The 19,388-nt window shown below is 37.1% G+C and overlaps 1 protein-coding gene across 1 annotated transcript in view; it reads left to right on the forward strand.

The window, feature by feature from the left end:
• LOC124553503 (putative vitellogenin receptor) overlaps nt 1-19,388 on the forward strand; it is a 148,450-nt gene that overhangs the window by 108,279 nt on the left and 20,783 nt on the right. The window contains exons 36-40 of the mRNA XM_047127356.1: nt 2,175-2,296; nt 14,891-15,072; nt 15,257-15,361; nt 15,595-15,708; nt 17,186-17,396. Coding sequence (XP_046983312.1) covers nt 2,175-2,296; nt 14,891-15,072; nt 15,257-15,361; nt 15,595-15,708; nt 17,186-17,396 — 734 coding nt within the window. The remainder of the gene's footprint in view (nt 1-2,174; nt 2,297-14,890; nt 15,073-15,256; nt 15,362-15,594; nt 15,709-17,185; nt 17,397-19,388) is intronic.

Genomic DNA, 19,388 nt, shown 5'->3' on the forward strand with positions numbered 1-19,388 from the left:
TGGTGTTCCCTCGTGTTCCTGTAGTTTTCTGGAGCCCGAACTGATCTTACTTGAGAGCAGCTATTCCAGTTTCTCTATCCTTCTGTAAATGTCAGTATTTTGCAACCATGCTTGCTTGCACAGCAGATGGACGTAAATTACCCCAATTCATAGTTTTCTATTTCGGTAAGGTCTTTCGCTTACAATTTCCTAAAACTGTAATTGTACAAGCAAACGAAACTAGATGGCGTTTGGAGGACATGGTGCTGGAATAGATTAGGCGTGTGTGGAATCGTCCTGGCGCAATGCTCGTTTTATGCAGTCTGTTGGTATTAGATGTTTACGCAGGCCATACAACACCTTCAGTAAAACGAAAATTACAGGAAATAAAAATGGTCTTGGCAGTAATTCCAGGCAGGATGACGTCAATTCTACAACCACTTTCTGTTTGAATAAACCATTTAAGGACAAGCTTAAACGCATGTGCATAGGCTGGCTTTCAAAAAGCGACTGACAACTGAGGCCAACAGGATGTGTAACTTGTGCAAGTTTGTCACAAGTGTGCCAATTACGATGCATGAAAGTGTGTTCCAAATCAGACTGCGCAACAAGCATTTAAAACTGTTAGATATCCAATGCACTATATGGTACGGAGGATGATGCTCTGTATGAAGAAATGAGCAACAGAGAAGAGTGATAGTGAGTCAGAATGACTGACATTTTAAACATTTTGTATAAGATGTATTAAAATGTAATAAGTGTTCTAAATTTCAGTGTTTAATTTCAATGTTATTTTCCTTATGTGTTGCTACTCTGCATTGCACATGATAGAAAAGCATGGAGAGCTGCATCAAACCAGTCTATGGACTGAAGAAAACAGTTTGCATGTGAAGTCATCACTAAAAATCTGCTACAAAAATTTGACTGGAAAGACTTCTTTGGGATGTATGACAATATGGCCAACTCTACGTTCTGAATCTTTTCCTACCTGTGACAAGAGATGGTTGCTAATAAGAACGTTTATGAATCATGAATCACACGCAGTATTCTATTCACCATAAAATGAGAATATAAACATTATGCCAAGTATTCTTTCGTGTTTGCTGCTCTCATTTAAATCCTGGCTGCCCAATAAACTATGGAATTAGAGAGACAACAGCAAACGCGGGAGAATCAGTATGCAGCATAAGAATAATACGAATATAAACACGATATGTATACTGTAATCAGATTTAATGAGTCAGTTGCCGTGCTTCATTTCTAAGATCACTCTAATTTCTGTGCAGAGTCTAATGTACTAGAGGTGCCTGCAAAGATTTTTGAACAGATTTTTGCCAAACTCTCATTCAGAACATGTTCTATCATGCACAATCTATTATTTGGTTCTTGTTATCAAAGAAAGCAGCAGTGTAAGTAACAACAAATAGTCTCTTGCTATTAGTTCGCTAATGAGTTTCCTCTCTTATTGTAAGTGGTGGTAGTGCACACAAGCAAGCCATGCCACGAGGGGCGACAGATTGTAAACATTCATTATCAGAATGCGACAAACAATGCACGGCACAGTACAATAATGTATTTTCAGCTTAGAGTGATGTAAATGCCTATAACAAAGAACGGCACTTATCAGATCAAAGCAAAATAAGCAATAGATTCAGACCAGACGAAGCATGTGAAAAAGGAAGGGTACCTGTATAAATACGGAGCGCCTGATACATAGCGGTAGCTACTTGGTAAAGCTTAACTGCTAAGCTTAAGAGTCTAACCAAACCAATGTAGCTGTAGCTTCATACATTCAACCTAAGTTGTCTTGATACAATGGACCAACTTTGTTTAAATTTGGAGGTGAGGTCTAAGACTTTACTCTCCCCTTGAATTTAGTCTGATTTCAGGTGCAGCTTAGATTCTGGAAAAATTTTTTCCTTGATTTAGTCTCATTTTTCAGGTGCAGCATAGAGCGCAGCTTAGATTGGAGTAAATACTGGTGTTAAATTGTTGGTTGAGGTAGGCCCGTTAATCTGCTGTCCAGCCAACTGCAACTGTCAGGAATGAACTTATGTAGACTGTTGTCACTAATTGTTACGGAATGTTGACTATTCCAGACACGTTGTTATAACTTGGGCCTCTGTTAGCTTTGAAAATAGTTTGTACAACAGTTAAGATTGTGTGAAGAAACTGAATGTTGATTTGGGTTGCAGGTGTGTGGCTGTCCCGAGGGCATGTTGCTGCAGGATAACTCGACGTGCATTGTGCCGGCAGGATGCCGGCCAGACGAGTTCCACTGCGAGCGTGACAAGCGGTGCATACCTACCTCACGCAGGTCAGTTTGTTGTTGGCAGTCGCAGCTGTGCTCACCAGGGTGCTCCACTGCACTAATCGTCACTATTTTCAGTTTTCTTCAAACTTAGAATGAAATTTTCACTCTACAGCGGAGTGTGCGCTGATATGAAACTTCCTGGCAGATTAAAACTGTGTGCCGGACAGAGACTCTAACTTGGGACCTTTGCTTTTCGCGGGCAAGTGCTCTACCAACTGAGCTACCCAAGCACTACGCGTGCCTCATCCTCAGATTTACTTCTACCAGTACCTTGTCTCGTACCAGTACCAGTACCAGGTCCTGAGTTCGAGTCTCGGTCCGGCACAGTTTTAATCTGCCAGGAAGTTTAATCTTAAAACTTGCCTGTGAGCTTGCACTAAATAGCTTGGCGACCTTGACTACAGCTGTTTGACAAATCTTGTTCAGCTCCTTGTTTCATGCCTGGAATAAAGAAAAACTGATAACTGCAGATATTTAGTGCTGAGCTTCAATACTGCCCAAAAAACTGGGGGTAGTGTCCACGTGCGGCAGGTCGGGATTTAATTTCTCATTTTGTCATTCTCTGTGCGCACTGCAAATTAAAATTCACCTACCTCAGAACGGCATCTGCTCAATATACCTTCACTCGGCAACATAGATACTTAAAAGTAGTAAATTCAGCATGCATAAACAGTCACCTAATATCTACAATTACTCAGGTTGCACAACTCCAGTTAAGAAAGTTCTGTGGAAATATTGTCATCAATTTTATTGGACAGTAAGAAAATGGATTGGCTTCTGAAAAATGTCTGAAATTTCCACGCAATGTTTATTTTGGCCGTGACAGCCAAAGAACAAGTACTATTCAGTCCACATTTAAACTATTTGCTATTTCCTTCCAGTTCACGATTCACACAATTTCACATGCACTGCAGCCAGAAATCCATCCAAACTTGAACCAAATTAAACGTTGTCAGTCATTAATTTCACTGAGTTATTACATTGGTGCATCTTGCAAATTTCTAAAGAAACGGCTTGCCAAAAATGCTCAGTAGTTGAATACTGAAACATGCCATGCAGATTCTATGAAGGACAATATTTCACACGCAAATATGTCCAACAGATTTAGTCAAAACCTCTGAAATTTCGCCAAGCAGTCCTCGACAACTATCACCTTAGCTCACCAATAACTCGCACTAATTCATCGTACAGATTATTTTCACTGACACTAGAAACATGACCTTCCACGTTCAAAGCTAGCAAGACACTTCCTTCTTCCAGCCTCACTCCCAGTAAGACTATCAGGTAATGAGTGGGAACTCTCAATTCTGATTGGCTGACCATACTGACTGCCAATCAGAATACTTGCTTGTGATCATACTCGCACCAAAACTAGTCTGCACCAATCCTTATATACACTCACATTTGCATCAATTTGACATACAAATATTATAGTAATGTTTAATAAATGAAAAAGACAATTCTGGAAATATTCTTTACAGATTTTACTCTAGCTGACTTTCTGGCTGCTGTTTTATAATAGCAATCACATGTTGACATACATCAGCAAAGTGGGTAAATGCCCTAGGATAATTTTCCCATGACAGGCTTGTGTAATTCTTGCATGTTAATGAAGACTGAATATAATGCAATACTGAAATTTGATGAGTGTCCCACATACACACTATTTTACTCACAGGCTCACAACACAAAGTAAAATATTGATTTCTTTTAATACTTCTGAAAGAAGTTATTTTAGATTTCATACTATAAAAATTGTAAGGCATTTGAAATTTTTAATTTAAACTTAAATTAAATAATTCTATACCCTAATACTTCAGGTGAGTATTTCATAAACGTTCCTAGGTGAATTTCCTTTCTTAAATGTAGTTTTACTAAGAAAAATCTTTAATCTCTGAAAATATGTTGACTGGAAAGCTGATTTTTCACACCACCTTCCTATTAATAGCAAAGTGCAGCATACAAATACTGAAAGATTGCACAAAAACTATCCTTTATTTGGATTCTTATAGGTGGTGAATGTAAGTGTTCAGTAAGGCAATGAATAGCTTCCCCACAGCAGGCAGTGACAGATGCAAGTGTCTCTCCCAGGTAGTACGCTATGTGTCAACCCCCGAAGTTACATATAGCAAGTTATCCTAAAACAAACATTTGCTCAGAACAACCTGAGACGCTACACACAGATCTGAAAATCTCTCTGCTTGAGCTTCAGATTAGTCTAGACCTGTCAGTGCTACCACAGTGATGTCTTAATACTGTTAATGTAAAATAGCCCACAACCATAAACTCTATAATTATTATTATTATTATTATTATTATTATTATTATTATTATTATTATTATTATTATTATTATTTCCTTCACTTTCTCAGACGTTAAGATGTATCAATAATTACGTGTGTGTGTGTGTGTGTGTGTGTGTGTGTGTGTGTGTGTGTGGGTTGTTGTTGTTGTTGTTGTTTGGATGTAACTATATTGCATTGATGTACTGGTGGATATTGTGTGGTATGACTCCTGTAGTTGATAGTATAATTGGTATGATGTCAACTTTATCCTGATGTCACATGTCTTTGACTTCCTCAGCCAGTTGGATGTATTTTTCAATTTTTTCTCCTGTTTTCTTTTGTATATTTGTTGTATTGGGTATGGATATTTCGATTAGTTGTGTTAATTTCTTCTTTTTATTGGTGAGTATGATCTCAGGTTTATGTGGCGTTGTTTTATCTGTTACAATGGTTCCGTTCCAGTATAATTTGTATTCATCATTCTCCAGTACATTTTGTGGTGTATACTTTTATGTAGGAACGTGTTGTTTTAAAAGTTTATGTTGTAAGGCAAGCTGTTGATGTATTATTTTTGCGACATTGTCATGTCTTCTGGGGTTTTCTGTATTTGCTAGTATTGTACATCCGCTTGTGATGTGATCTACTGTTTCTATTTGTTGTTTACAAAGTCTGCATTTATCTGTTGTGGTATTGGGATCTTTAATAATATGCTTGCTGTAATACCTGGTGTTTATTGTTTGATCCTGTATTGCAATCATGAATCCTTCTGTCTCACTGTATATATTGCCTTTTCTTAGCCATGTGTTGGATGCATCTTGATCGATGTGTGGCTGTGTTAGATGATACGGGTGCTTGCCATGTAGTGTTTTCATTTTCCAATTTACTTTCTTCATGTCTGTTGATGTTATGTGATCTAAAGGGTTGTAGAAGTGGTTATGAAATTGCAGTGGTGTAGCCGATGTATTTATATGAGTGATTGCCTTGTGTATTTTGCTAGTTTCTGCTCGTTCTAGATACAATTTTTTTAAATTGTCAACCTGTCCATAATGTAGGTTTTTTATGTCGATAAATCCCCTCCCTCCTTCCATTCTGCTTTATGTGAATCTTTCTGTTGCTGAATGTATGTGATGTATTCTATATTTGTGGCATTGTGATCGTGTAAGTGTATTGAGTGCTGCTAGGTCTGTGTTAGTCCATTTCACTACTCCAAATGAGTAGGTCAATATTGGTATGGCATAAGTATTTATAGCTTTTGTCTTATTTCTTGCTGTCAATTCTGTTTTCAGTATTTTTGTTAGTCTTTGTCTATATTTTTCTTAGTTTTTCTTTAATATTTGTATTATCTATTCCTATTTTTTGTCTGTATCCTACATATTTATAGGCATCCGTTTTTTCCATAGCTTCTATGCAGTCGCTGTGGTTATCCAATATGTAATCTTCTTGTTTAGTGTGTTTTCCCTTGACAATGCTATTTTTCTTGCTTTTGTCTGCTCCAAAAGCCATACTTATATCATTGCTGAATCCTTCTGTTATCTTTAGTAATTGGTTGAGTTGTTGATTTGTTGCTGCCATTAGTTTTAGATCATCCATGTATAGCAAATATGTGATTTTGTGTGGGTATGTTCCAGTAATATTGTATCCATAATTTGTATTATTTAGCATGTTGGATAGTGGGTTCAGAGCAAGGCAGAACCAGAAAGGACTTAATGAGTCTCCCTGGTATATTCCACACTTAATCTGTATTGGCTGTGATGTGATATTATTTGAATTTGTTTGGATATTAAGTTTGGTTTTCCAATTTTTCGTTACTATGTTTAGGAACTGTATCAATTTAGGATCTACTTTGTATATTTCCAATATTTGTAGTAACCATGAGTGGGGTACACTATCAAAAGCTTTTTGGTAATCAATGTATGCATAGTGTAGCGACCTTTGTTTAGTTTTAGCTTGATATGTCACCTCTGCATCTATTATCAGTTGCTCTTTACATCCTCGTGCTCCTTTGCAACAGCCTTTTTGTTCTTCATTTATAATTTAGTTCTGTGTTGCATGTGTCATTAATTTCAGTTTAATGACTGAAGTTAATATTTTGTATATTGTTGGTAGGCATGTTGTTGTTACCCGTGGAGGCCTGGGAAAAGAATCGGCCTCCTGTATGTTCTGCCAGTCGTAAAAAGGCGACGAAAAGAACAAACCACTAATAGGGCTAACCCCCCCCTTTTAGTGTGATTAGTTGGTTCAGAACAGAACTAATGAAGCCTCGGACAAGCGCCGTCATGGTCGGGGACGACGCTTGAACCCTATGCCCGCCCACAATGGTAACGACACTGCTAGCCAACTGGAAAATGATTTAAATCCAAATAGAGGTGTTTTGCAGGATATGCTTCCTGCAACCACCCTAGAAGGAAAACAAAGACAGAGGATGAGATGGTCAGATGAAGTTAATCGACACCTCATGTTCTGTTATTACCAAGCAACAAACCTAGGAACCAACACAACTGGATACAGATCACAAGTATACACAACATTTATTGCCAGATACCCAGAATTAAAATTTTTAACAGAACAACGATTAGCTGATCAGATCCGTGTCATAATAAAAAATAACAGGATACCCCAGTCAGAATTAGAAAACATCAAACATAAAGTACAAAAAATACTGGAACAAAATAATGTGCAATCAGTAGAAGAAAATACAGTAATGGACTCAAACATCGCAGAGCAAACAAACAAGGAACAACATGCACCAATTAAACAATCAGAGGAAAATGAAATCTTAAGACAGTCACCAGAACAAGCACAAATAGAACACAAAGTGACACAGATGTTAGATATAGAAGAAAAATTTCAGCTAACATATATAGAATACAAAGACACAAATACAGACATTAGACCATTCTTGTGTAGACCACCAAATAACCCACAAGTCGAAACAATAAAAACTATCAACACAGTCATACACAACAAAATAAATGAAAATACAACTATGGAAGAGTTACAACTACTGGTTTATATAGGACGACTCACTACACTAAATATACACACTAGGCAGAGATCAGAACCAACCAACACACAGAAGAAACCCACAAAACCAGCATGGCAACACAGGCTACAGATCAAAATAGAAAAACTGAGAAAAGACATCGGACAGCTAACACAATTTATAAGAAATGAAATCTCGGAAAAAAAACGAAAAAGGTTAGGTAAAATCTCAACAAGAAGCGACAGAGCAATTAGACGAAAAGAAGCAGAAATTACAAGCATTAGCCAAACGACTCAGAAGATACAAAAAAAGTGAAAATAGAAGGAAACAAAACCAAACATTCAACACAAACCAAAAGAAATTTTACCAGACAATAGATAACACACACATTAAAATAAACAATCCACCAAACATAACAGACATGGAACACTTCTGGAGCAACATATGGTCAAACCCGGTACAACATAACAGGCATGCACGGTGGATACAAGCAGAAACACACACATACAAGGCGATACCACAAATGCCTGAAGTGATAATTTTGCAACATGAAGTCACCCGAGCAATTAATTCTACTCACAATTGGAAAGCCCCTGGAAATGACAAAATAGCAAATTTCTGGTTAAAGAAGTTCACCTCAACACATTCACATCTAACTAAATTATTTAACAGTTACATTGCAGACCCATACACATTCCCTGATACACTTACACACGGAATAACATATCTGAAACCTAAAGATCAAGCAGACACAGCGAACCCAGCTAAATATCTCCCCATAACATGCCTACCAACAATATACAAAATATTAACTTCAGTCATTAAACAGAAATTAGTGACACAACACAGAACAAAATTATAAATGAAGACCAAAAAGGCTGTTGCAAAGGAGCACGAGGATGTAAAGAGCAACTGATAATAGATGCAGAGGTGACATATCAAGCTAAAACGAAACAAAGGTCTCTACACTACGCATACATTGATTACCAAAAAGCTTTTGATAGTGTACCCCACTCATGGTTACTACAAATATTGGAAATATACAAAGTAGATCCTAAATTGATACAGTTCCTAAACATAGTAATGAAAAATTGGAAAACCACACTTAATATCCAAACAGATTCAAATATCACATCACAGCCAATACAGATTAAGCATGGAATATACCAAGGAGACTCATTAAGTCCTTTCTGGTTCTGCCTTGCTCTGAACCCACTATCCAACATGCTAAATAATACAAATTATGGATACAATATTACTGGAACATACCCACACAAAATCACACATTTGCTATACATGGATGATCTAAAACTACTGGCAGCAACAAATCAACAACTCAACCAATTACTAAAGATAACAGAAGTATTCAGCAATGATATAAATATGGCTTTTGGAACAGACAAATGTAAGAAAAATAGCATAGTCAAGGGAAAACACACTAAACAAGAAGATTACATATTGGATAACCACAGCGACTGCATAGAAGCGATGGAAAAAACAGATGCCTATAAATATCTAGGATACAGACAAAAAATAGGAATAGATAATACAAATATTAAAGAGAAACTAAGAAAAATATAGACAAAGACTAACAAAAATACTGAAAACAGAATTGACAGCAAGAAACAAGACAAAAGCTGTAAATACTTATGCCATACCAATATTGACCTACTCATTTGGAGTAGTGAAATGGAGTAACACAGACCTAGAAGCACTCAATACACTTACACGATCACAATGCCACAAATATAGAATACATCACATACATCCAGCTGCAGAAAGATTCACATTAATCAGAAAGGAAGGAGAAGAGGATTTATCGACATAAAAAAACCTACATTATGGACAGGTTGACAATTTAAGAAAATTCTATCTAGAACGAGCAGAAACTAGCAAAATACACAAGGCAATCACTCATATAAATACATCGGCTACACCACTGCAATTTCATAACCACTTCTACAACCCTTTAGATCACATAACATCAACAGACATGAAGAAAGTAAATTGGAAAATGAAAACACTACATGGCAAGCACCCGTATCATCTAACACAGCCACACATCGATCAAGATGCATCCAACACATGGCTAAGAAAAGGCAATATATACAGTGAGACAGAAGGATTCATGATTGCAATACAGGATCAAACAATAAACACCAGGTATTACAGCAAGCATATTATTAAAGATCCCAATACCACAACGGATAAATGCAGACTTTGTAAACAACAAATAGAAACAGTAGATCACATCACAAGCGGATGTACAATACTAGCAAATACAGAATACCCCAGAAGACATGACAATGTCGCAAAAATAATACATCAACAGCTTGCCTTACAACATACTTTTAAAACAACACATTCCTACATACAAGTATACACCACAAAATGTACTGGAGAATGATGAATACAAATTATACTGGAACGGAACCATTGTAACAGATAAAACAACGCCACATAACAAACCTGAGATCATACTCACCAATAAAAAGAAGAAATTAACACAACTAATCGAAATATCCATACCCAATACAACAAATATACAAAAGAAAACAGGAGAAAAAATTGAAAAATACATCCAACTGGCTGAGGAAGTCAAAGACATGTGGCATCAGGATAAAGTTGACATCATACCAATTATACTATCAACTACAGGAGTCATACCACACAATATCCACCAGTACATCAATGCAATACAGCTACATCCAAACATATATATACAGCTACAGAAATCCGTAATTATTGATACATGTTCAATTACCCGACAGTTCCTAGATGCAATATAACACATACCGTACAGTTAAAAGTGACGCTTGATCAAGGTCCGCGTCACTCCATTTTTAACCGGACTTAATGTCTGAGAAAGTGAAGATAATAATATAAAAAAAAAATTTTGTCATTCAGCTGATTACAGCAAAAGTCAAGAGAGTATATTTCTACATAAACTACTATATCGAAGTGAATTGGTTTACATAAAATAGGTACACATTAAAATACAGTATTTTCATCTTCAAAGAATTCATCAATGGCGTAAAACGGATTGTTCACTAGTAGCTTGTATAATTTAGCTTTAAAGATATTTACAGGCAGTTCTTTAAAGTCAGCACTTAGTCTATTAAACATCGTTAGTCCAAGAACTGGGTAAGAGTTATGCAGATTTTGATAATCTGTGATATGGTACGTCTACAGATGTTCTGTTTCTAGTATTATGGCTATGAATATCACTTCTCAACACAAAATTAGACACATTGTTTACAATGTACATTAAAACATTGTAGATGAATATGTTTACTACTGCAAAACACTGCAATTTAATAAAGAGGTTTACAATGTTCTGTTTTATCAGAATCCGTTATTATTCTTATTACTTTCTTCTGTAAAAGTAAAATGTCATTTACATGATGGCTACTACCCCACAGTAAAATTCCATGAGAGATGATGCTTTGGAAGAAGGCAAAATATGCTGATCTCACATAGTCATTGGAACATGTCTTTGTAAATTTCTAATTAGATAAATCTCTTAAAAGCCTAGCCAATATATTTTTAATGTGTGGTTCCCACGTCAATTTGTCAATAGTAACACCTAAAAATTTAAGTTTCTAATTTCTGGTAGTGAGGAATCTGAGGCTAAAGTAAAGTGTCTGGGTTTTGTTTTCATTTAGCAAGAAGCCATTAGCTTTAAACCATAATGAGGACTGAGCAAGGGTATTTTCGGTCAGTGTTTTCAGTGTACCTAGATCAGAGCTTTTATGTAGAAAAGTTATCAGCATACAATATTGTATCAGATTTTATGAATAAGGGCAGGTCATTAATCATTAGTATAAACAGTAAAGGTCCAAGCACTGACCCTTGAGGAACTCTGTACCTAACATTAACCAAATTTGATTTCTCCCTACCAATGCACACAACTTGTTGACGGTTCTCTAGAAAAGACCTGAACACATTTATATTGTCATAAAAACCACAGTAAACTAGCTTATTCACCACAGTGTCACGCTGTACACGGTCAAAGGCTCTGCTCAGGTCACAAAATGTAGCCTGGGCATAATCCATAGCCTCGAACACATCTAGTACTAATTTTACAAGGGAGTCCATTGCATCTGTTGTGGATTTACCTTTCCTAAATACAAACTGTTTATCACTAATTATATTTAGTTTACCAAAGTAGGCACTAACTTGCTCATACATAATCATTTCTAAAATTTTTGAAAAAACTAGCTCAGTGTCTTTCTCTAGCATTAGAATGTCCTGGGGCCTAGCAATGTCAGTTAGTACTAAATATCCACAATGGGTGTTGATGTTGTAGTTTGTAGATATCATTAGTATCTTTAGTACAACTCATTTTATTAGGTATCCAGTTCTCAGCTAATTTTCTCACCTGAATTTCACCATCTTGTTTTCAGTCTGAATAGTGTCTGGTAACTTATTTACCCAATAATCATGTGTTAAGAGAATGAAATAATTTTGTGCTTCTTAAATCAGTCTCTGAATCTAATTTGATTGAGCCATGTAGTTACTTTAACAATATATCCACATCTTACTATTAGCTTTATATAAAATAATTGTGTTTGTATGTAATGGTAGGTACCAGGAGACCCTGTGTCTGAAAAAATTTGCAATAAAATGAGTTTATACTGTGGTAAGACTTAAAAATTTGAGACAGGCAGAAGTTAACAAAGCTGTAGCTTGTACCAACAACAAGAATGCCTATGCACATTAACACATCAACTATGTTTAATGAGGACACAGTAACTGCGTTGATGGTCAAAAATACAATTATCTAAAGATTCTGAGTTTTCCCAATACTCCTTGACCCAATTTTTCATCCATTTTCTTCTGCAATGAAGTAGAACAATTAAAACAGCAACAGTGGTGTCTGTCAGTATTCCAACCACACTTTTGCACAAAGTTATTGGCAACATTAGTCTTTGGAGAAAATCAGTGATATTCCACAAAATTATTGCACAAAATTGAGGATATTGAAAAAGTAAATCCTATGATTGTTAGTGCTGTTCTTTATGAGACCTCGTATCAAAGGTGCTGAGAAACATTACCAGGCAGTCTTTTAAGCAGACTTACTGCCCCACAAGCTGATTTCCATAGTTAGAAAATAATGTATTGAGTGAAAAATGTGGGAATTTGAATTTTCCTTGACAGCAGTGTGAGGTCATTGAAGTCATTAGAAATTATGCACAGAATGATTCATGCAGTCTTCCCCCCACATTTGTCCTATGGAAAGAATGTAGGTAGTGGAAAGTACCCTCTGCAAAACACTGCTTCATGTTTAATAAGGTATAGATATCAAAGGTGTCCATGGAGTCCCTGATTCTAAAATTGTCTCCACTTATAAGCATATACTGTAACAAAAGGTATGTTTATTGCAAAATCGTTAAGAATTTTATAAACAAGTTTGAAAATAGTTTCAAAAGCTATCACATGGTGTTCTAAGCTTTGCAGCTTAGTTCTGGCATGCATAATTATTTACAATCTTGCTGTTTCATTACAGTGAAATTTATATTTAAATTGGTAAGTGTCAAAGCAGAAATGAATTCAGATACTACAGATTCCTGATTTGAGCTCATCCAGTTTGGTGGGAAGGTTCCAGTAGACATTCTTTAAATGTGCCCCACAAAGTTGTCAGTTGGATCTGGCAAATATTGAGACCAGTCACACTGCCAGTATATTTGTAATAGTCAAATGAAGTTACTTTTCATGAACTGTTTCCGAGTGAAACAGTGGTTCAATGCAGTGTGGTCTACCACGGACCAATTGGTGCCTGGTTGATCCTTCATCTTTAGATGTGTGGTGAAACTTCCTTCTATGTGGGAAACTATCACTAACTTTATGCAGCAATTTTGGAACAGCCAATAATGGTACATAGGACAACCGTGATAGTAATGTCGAGAATACAATGGTTCGACTTCAAATGTCGTGATCTTGGAATCCCAAAATAGGCAGTTTGATTTACTGAAGACTCGTTTAGGTGGAAGTGTGCTTAATCTGAGCTGGATACAGTAAACATCAAATTCTTACCATCATTGTGAAAATCTGGTTGACGGTTGACCCTATCACATAGCTCATACGGGTATGTATGGCCTGTTGGTTCAGATTTTGAATGGAAACATTTATAGGCTCAGTATATTCTGCATGCTGGAACCCTTCAGCAGTTTCTGCTGAAATTGTTAGGAAAGATTTTGTCAGATTTTGCTGAATAAGTCTCAACTAATTACAGTGTAAGGAGTAGACAATTTGCCCGTGGCAATCTATATGATGGAATTTGGTGAAGAGCTTGTGAGGTTTCCACATTGGGTTCCTTTTGAAACAGATGTTTGAAAATGGTGCCTTGTTGCTGTAAGACTGTTCTAACATGCTGTGTTCCAGTACCAGAAAAAAAAATATTGTTGTGCACTAACCTTTCACATTTTAGTGGTAGAACTGGTCACTAAGAGATGCAGTACACTATTTAGAGGCATTATGTATTTAGATTATCATGGTGTCCATTAGCATTTTGAATGGTTGCAGAACTTCAGTATAACATTTTTAGAGTTTTAACAACGTAGTTTCTTGGATTTGTCCAATTTACTAAATTAGGAGATAAGGGTCTCCATGGCTGGACACCCTCTGAAGATACACTATGTACCCTTCATCTTTAAAGTTCTGTTCTCCCATCTCACATCCTAGGATGTCTAAAATTCTAAAAATCTGGACAAAAGTAGTTACATACTTTACGTTGTATTAAGTTTTTATCAATGCATGTATTCAGTAACAATCCAGAACTGTTAAATGTCTGCTTAGGGAAGCAGTGACCACAGGGGAGACATATGACCACAGGTTTCTAGAGGCTCCCCCAATCCATCCTTTACACCTGAACACACTGCAAAAAAATTTTATTGAACATAAAACTAACCACATATCTTAAGGTACTAAAGTGATTTCTCATTTGATACTTCAATTTTTGTATGGTAATTAATCATTCATATACTTCGTGGAAATCAGTTTAACTGCTGTAACAATCTCATAGGTAAATCTTTGCTTGCCATGAGAAGACTGAATGACCAAATGAAGAGTTAAATCCCTTTATTTACAATAATCATTTCTTATTGCAGTAAGAACAGAGCAAATATAATTAGGTGTAAAGTGGTTGGCTGAACCACATTAAAATGATGTAGAAATGTTAATTTCGGTGCAGAGGTCTCTGAACTGGAAATATTGCCTACATTGTGCATGCTTGAGTGAAACAGATCAGTGGCAACACCACTCCAGCAGTTTTGCTGTTCATAAGTAGCAGAAGAGCATTTTGTACAATCTGATTTTTCTGTAAAACAGATGTAATGGTGTAAATGACTGCCCAAGTGGAGAGGACGAGAAAAACTGTGTGGTGTGCCGGGAGCACGAGTTCGCCTGCAGCAACGGGCAGTGTGTTTCCCTGGAAGGGAAGTGCGATGGCATCGTGCAGTGCTCAGATGGGTCAGACGAGCGGGACTGCGAAGTTGGGATGTGTGACACAGGTCAGTAACTGATTGTCGGATCACCCTGATGCAGGAATAGTTGAGCTTGTGTGGGTGCTTGGGTAATTAAAGCCCTTGTTGGCTGAAGGCCCACTTTGTCAGTTTTTCATTATTTTTATATCTGCAATATGGTGAGTAGCAACTGTCCTTTTCGTAACATTAATTCAACAAAAATTCATTGCAGAGACAGACTTTGAGTGTCGAAATGGAAGGTGTGTAGCGCAGAGCTTACGGTGTGACCTAACAGATGACTGTCGTGATGGCTCTGATGAAGAAAACTGTGACATAGGTAAGGGTATAGAAGTCGCTTTAGTCTTAAATGTCCCTCATTTACACATTTATGAAACTGAAACAAAGTACATACAAAATGCTATATTGTATCTATTTTATTACGTACCTATTTAAATAAATTTATTTTCCTGTAAAAGCTGTTCGTGCATTGCATAGGCATCAAACATTTCCACCTGCATTCATCTGGCATTTGTGTACTAGAAGCTTAAATTGTAATCTGCAACATTGCAGTTAAATGTGGAGAATCGGAGTTCAGGTGCCGTTCCGGAGCCTGCATACCGGGCACGTGGGAATGTGATGGGGAAGTGAATTGCCCAGACTCGACAGATGAACATGACAATTGCAGTAAGTAGAAAGAGTATATTATGTTAAAGCTTTCTATTCATGCTGAGAGGAGGCTCTCAAAGATTCCACAAACTTAAAAAATAAATTACCAAAAATGTCCCATGGTGCCTAGATTACTAAGCATATGTTAAGACAAATTACTAACTTAATAAAGGTGCAGTTATGTTACATGCTATTTGAAAAGCATGAGTAAGTTACCTGTCCTGCAGCTATTGTAATCCCTTAAAGGATGAAAGGGAGGTTTATCTTCCTGTTCTCAAGTGATCTGTTACTGTGGGACAAGTGCAAAGTTTGATTCTGAAATTAAAAAATCAATCTTTTTCCTGACAACTATATTGCTAGTGTGAACTTCGTACTATTTTCTTGTGAAAACTGCTAGACAGCTTCAGGTGGTTGCTGTGAGTGAATGGCATCTGTCACTATAAACACTGCAGTCATCTCCTTATAGATGTACTATCCAGAAGTCAAGGGTGTGAAAGGGAGTAGATTCCAGATGAGATTTTGGTATCTTGCATGGAGCTACCAACTAGGTAAAATTTTGACCTTAAGTGCACATGTAATATCACTGGTGTTCCTACTGGCATCTGTCTGGGAGTGGAACCAAAATATGTAGCATTTTGAGTCCTTTACTTCACTGCTGTGCAACTGTATTCAGAAATTCCTATGCTTACTTTTGGACTTAGTAGCGGCAGGTGCAGGCTGTATTTTGAATGCAGGAAATCTCTCTAGATATTTGCTGTAAGTCCCAGAAAACTGAAATTGTGTAAAAGCTCTTGTGCAGCCTCCAGAGACAATGAGGTAATTGAACCTCTTTCTCCATATTTTAAAAGAACCTGTCAATTTCCTCTGATTTGCACATGGCTGAAAACATTTAATGTTAACTGAGGATTGTGGAGATTTTGATAGTGGTGTCATTTTTACCATTTTATTTCCTCAGTTGGTCAGTATGACTAGAATATGGGGTCTCTGTATGAAGGTGGGTGCAGTGTGACCTGGCAGCAACCACCTCAAAATGGTGTGTAGTTTTCTCAAGGAAATATTAGGATTTATACAACAGGATGTGGCAGGGGTGTGGGACCCCAAAATGATTCATTTTAATTGTTGTAGAGACCTCAGATCATCTGAGGCATTACAAAAGTAAACATTACATTGTATAAATGTTACACAAATAATTGTGGTACCTTCACACACAAACAAAACAGAGAAACTTCTGGTACAAATTGATATTGCATAGTAAATTTAGCCAATTACAGACTTACTCATACATAAAAGCATAAAAACTGATCAGTGTAATGATGCCATATTCTTTGCCTCCCTTAAAAATTCATCAGTTTCATAAATGCTGAGCTCAAATTATTTTACTGTTTTGTGCCACAAAAGCTCAAGTCACTCTCTCAGTATAACTCACGCATTCCAATCTATCCTAAGATACTATTTAAACCTGATATGACAGTGACTAAATTATTTGCATTTGTAGCGACAGCTACCTGTGGTCCCGACGAGTTCTCCTGCAGTAATGGACACTGCTTGGACAAGCAGCTGGTGTGTAACCTGGTAGACGACTGCGGCGACGACTCGGATGAGAGGGATTGTCAGCAGTCGGGAGCGAGAAATGCAAGTTTCACCTGCAGTGAAGCAGAGTTCAGTTGCTGGTCTCGGCAGGGGCTGTGCGTTCCTCTGGCGCAGAGGTGAGTGAGGGATGTCACCATTACCTTAACTAACAAGGGGAGGCCGCCAATTGTGAAATTCAGATTCGATTCATACTGCGCATAATAAAAGCTCATGGCCAGAGGTGTAATGTGGCGAAGCACCAAGATGCACTTCTCAGCCGTTGTCGAGAAAATCGACAGTTCAAAGAAACCGTTGTGGTGAAATACTCTCTACGATTAATAATTCTCTACAGCGTCGTGGCGCAGCGGTAAGCGCTCAGGTTTGCAATCCGAAGGTCGCCGAATCGAATCTCGCGCCATGCAATTTTTTATATATATATATATATATATATATATATATATATATATATATATATATATATATATATATATATATATATATATATATATATATAATTACTTATGCATGTTAGTGAAGGCGGATCGCTCTCCAATTGTACTGCCTCCATTTTTCCGTTTAACAGGTTGTACCAAAGCTCTCCCGTCCGCACTGATTTTAGACACTGTTATAAGTTGCACTAAGGACCGCATCTACCTTCTTTCGAAGTTAACAGGCAGCTACGCTGTCGTGCGTCGGCTCATTTCGGCCCATTCAACACCTGTCATTCAAGTGTAACGAGCGAGTAACGGAGTTTGTATTTCATACCTGCCACAGCAAATTTGTGTTCGCGGGGTCTCTAGTCTAATTCGAACGTTTGACTTACGCTATACGTATTCATTTTGGAATATCGTTTCTACGTCCTCCGTTAACTATACGTGGTTAACATTATGAAGACAATTAATAACATTTGTGAAATACAACTTTGTTTGCGGAAAACATAATGATGTTCGAAGTCACCAGTTTTTCCACAACAGACGACTTTCAACAACTCATTATATGCATGATTGTTGAAACTGATTGCTGGGAATATATATATATATATATATATATATATATATATATATATATATATATATATATATATATATATATATATATATATATATTTATATATTAAAAAAAGTGGCATAGCGCGAGATTAGATCCGGCGACCTTGGGATTACAAGCCCGAGCGTTTACCGCTGCGCCACGACGCTATAGAGAATTATTAATCGTAGAGTATTTCACCACAACGGTTTCTTTGAACTGTCGTTTTTCTCGACAACGGCTGAGAAGTGCATCTTGGTGCTTCGCCACATTACACCTCTGGCCATGAGCTTTTATGCGCAGTATGAATCGAATCTGAATTTCACAATTGGCGGCCTCCCCTTGTAAGTTGGCACGAGTTGATCCCAGACAGTCGCAGGCATTAGCTTAGCGGGCCTACCTCGACCAATAATGTAACACAATTTTGCAAATCTCTACAGAATGCCACAATGTTGTCACGCCTGTCGACAGCTACCGTTTGTGCCTGCTGCCGTCAGCACTTACCAATTAAAAGCTGGCAACACTAAGAGCTGCTGGGAATTGTCTCATGCTGTCTGGACTAAACATTGTGTGGCAATTACAACGTCTAGCACATACTGATGTATTGTGAATATCCTCGTACTAATGAGAGCACAGAAAATGGAAAAACTGAATAACAATGGTTTCATAAGTTTGCAAGGTCTACCACCCATCTCACTTATCTGTAAAACTGTACATAAAAATGTATGAATACATAGGTATGTGAACACAAGATATGAGCCAACTTAAAATATTCCAAAAATGTACCTTGAAGAATAAAGCTGAAAGCACACGATCTGTTCATTTGTATTCAGAAAGTAGTTACGCGTATATACTGATGTTTTCACATCACAAATAATGGCAAAATTTGTTGAAAGGTGATTGTGTGCACAGCGATAAATTACAGAAATTAGGTGGCCAGATGCCCTACCTGTCACAATCCCCTTTACTCCATGTGACAAAAAGATGGTACCATAGTTTACCTGTGCCTAGTGTTATCCTGTGTGAAATTGCAAGAACATTTTCAAAGTGTTCACAAATTGTGTAACTGAGGAGGGATGTGGGTACTAGCCTGGTATTCACCT

This window comes from Schistocerca americana, chromosome 11, assembly GCF_021461395.2.
Source record: "Schistocerca americana isolate TAMUIC-IGC-003095 chromosome 11, iqSchAmer2.1, whole genome shotgun sequence".
Lineage (NCBI taxonomy): Eukaryota > Metazoa > Arthropoda > Insecta > Orthoptera > Acrididae > Schistocerca > Schistocerca americana.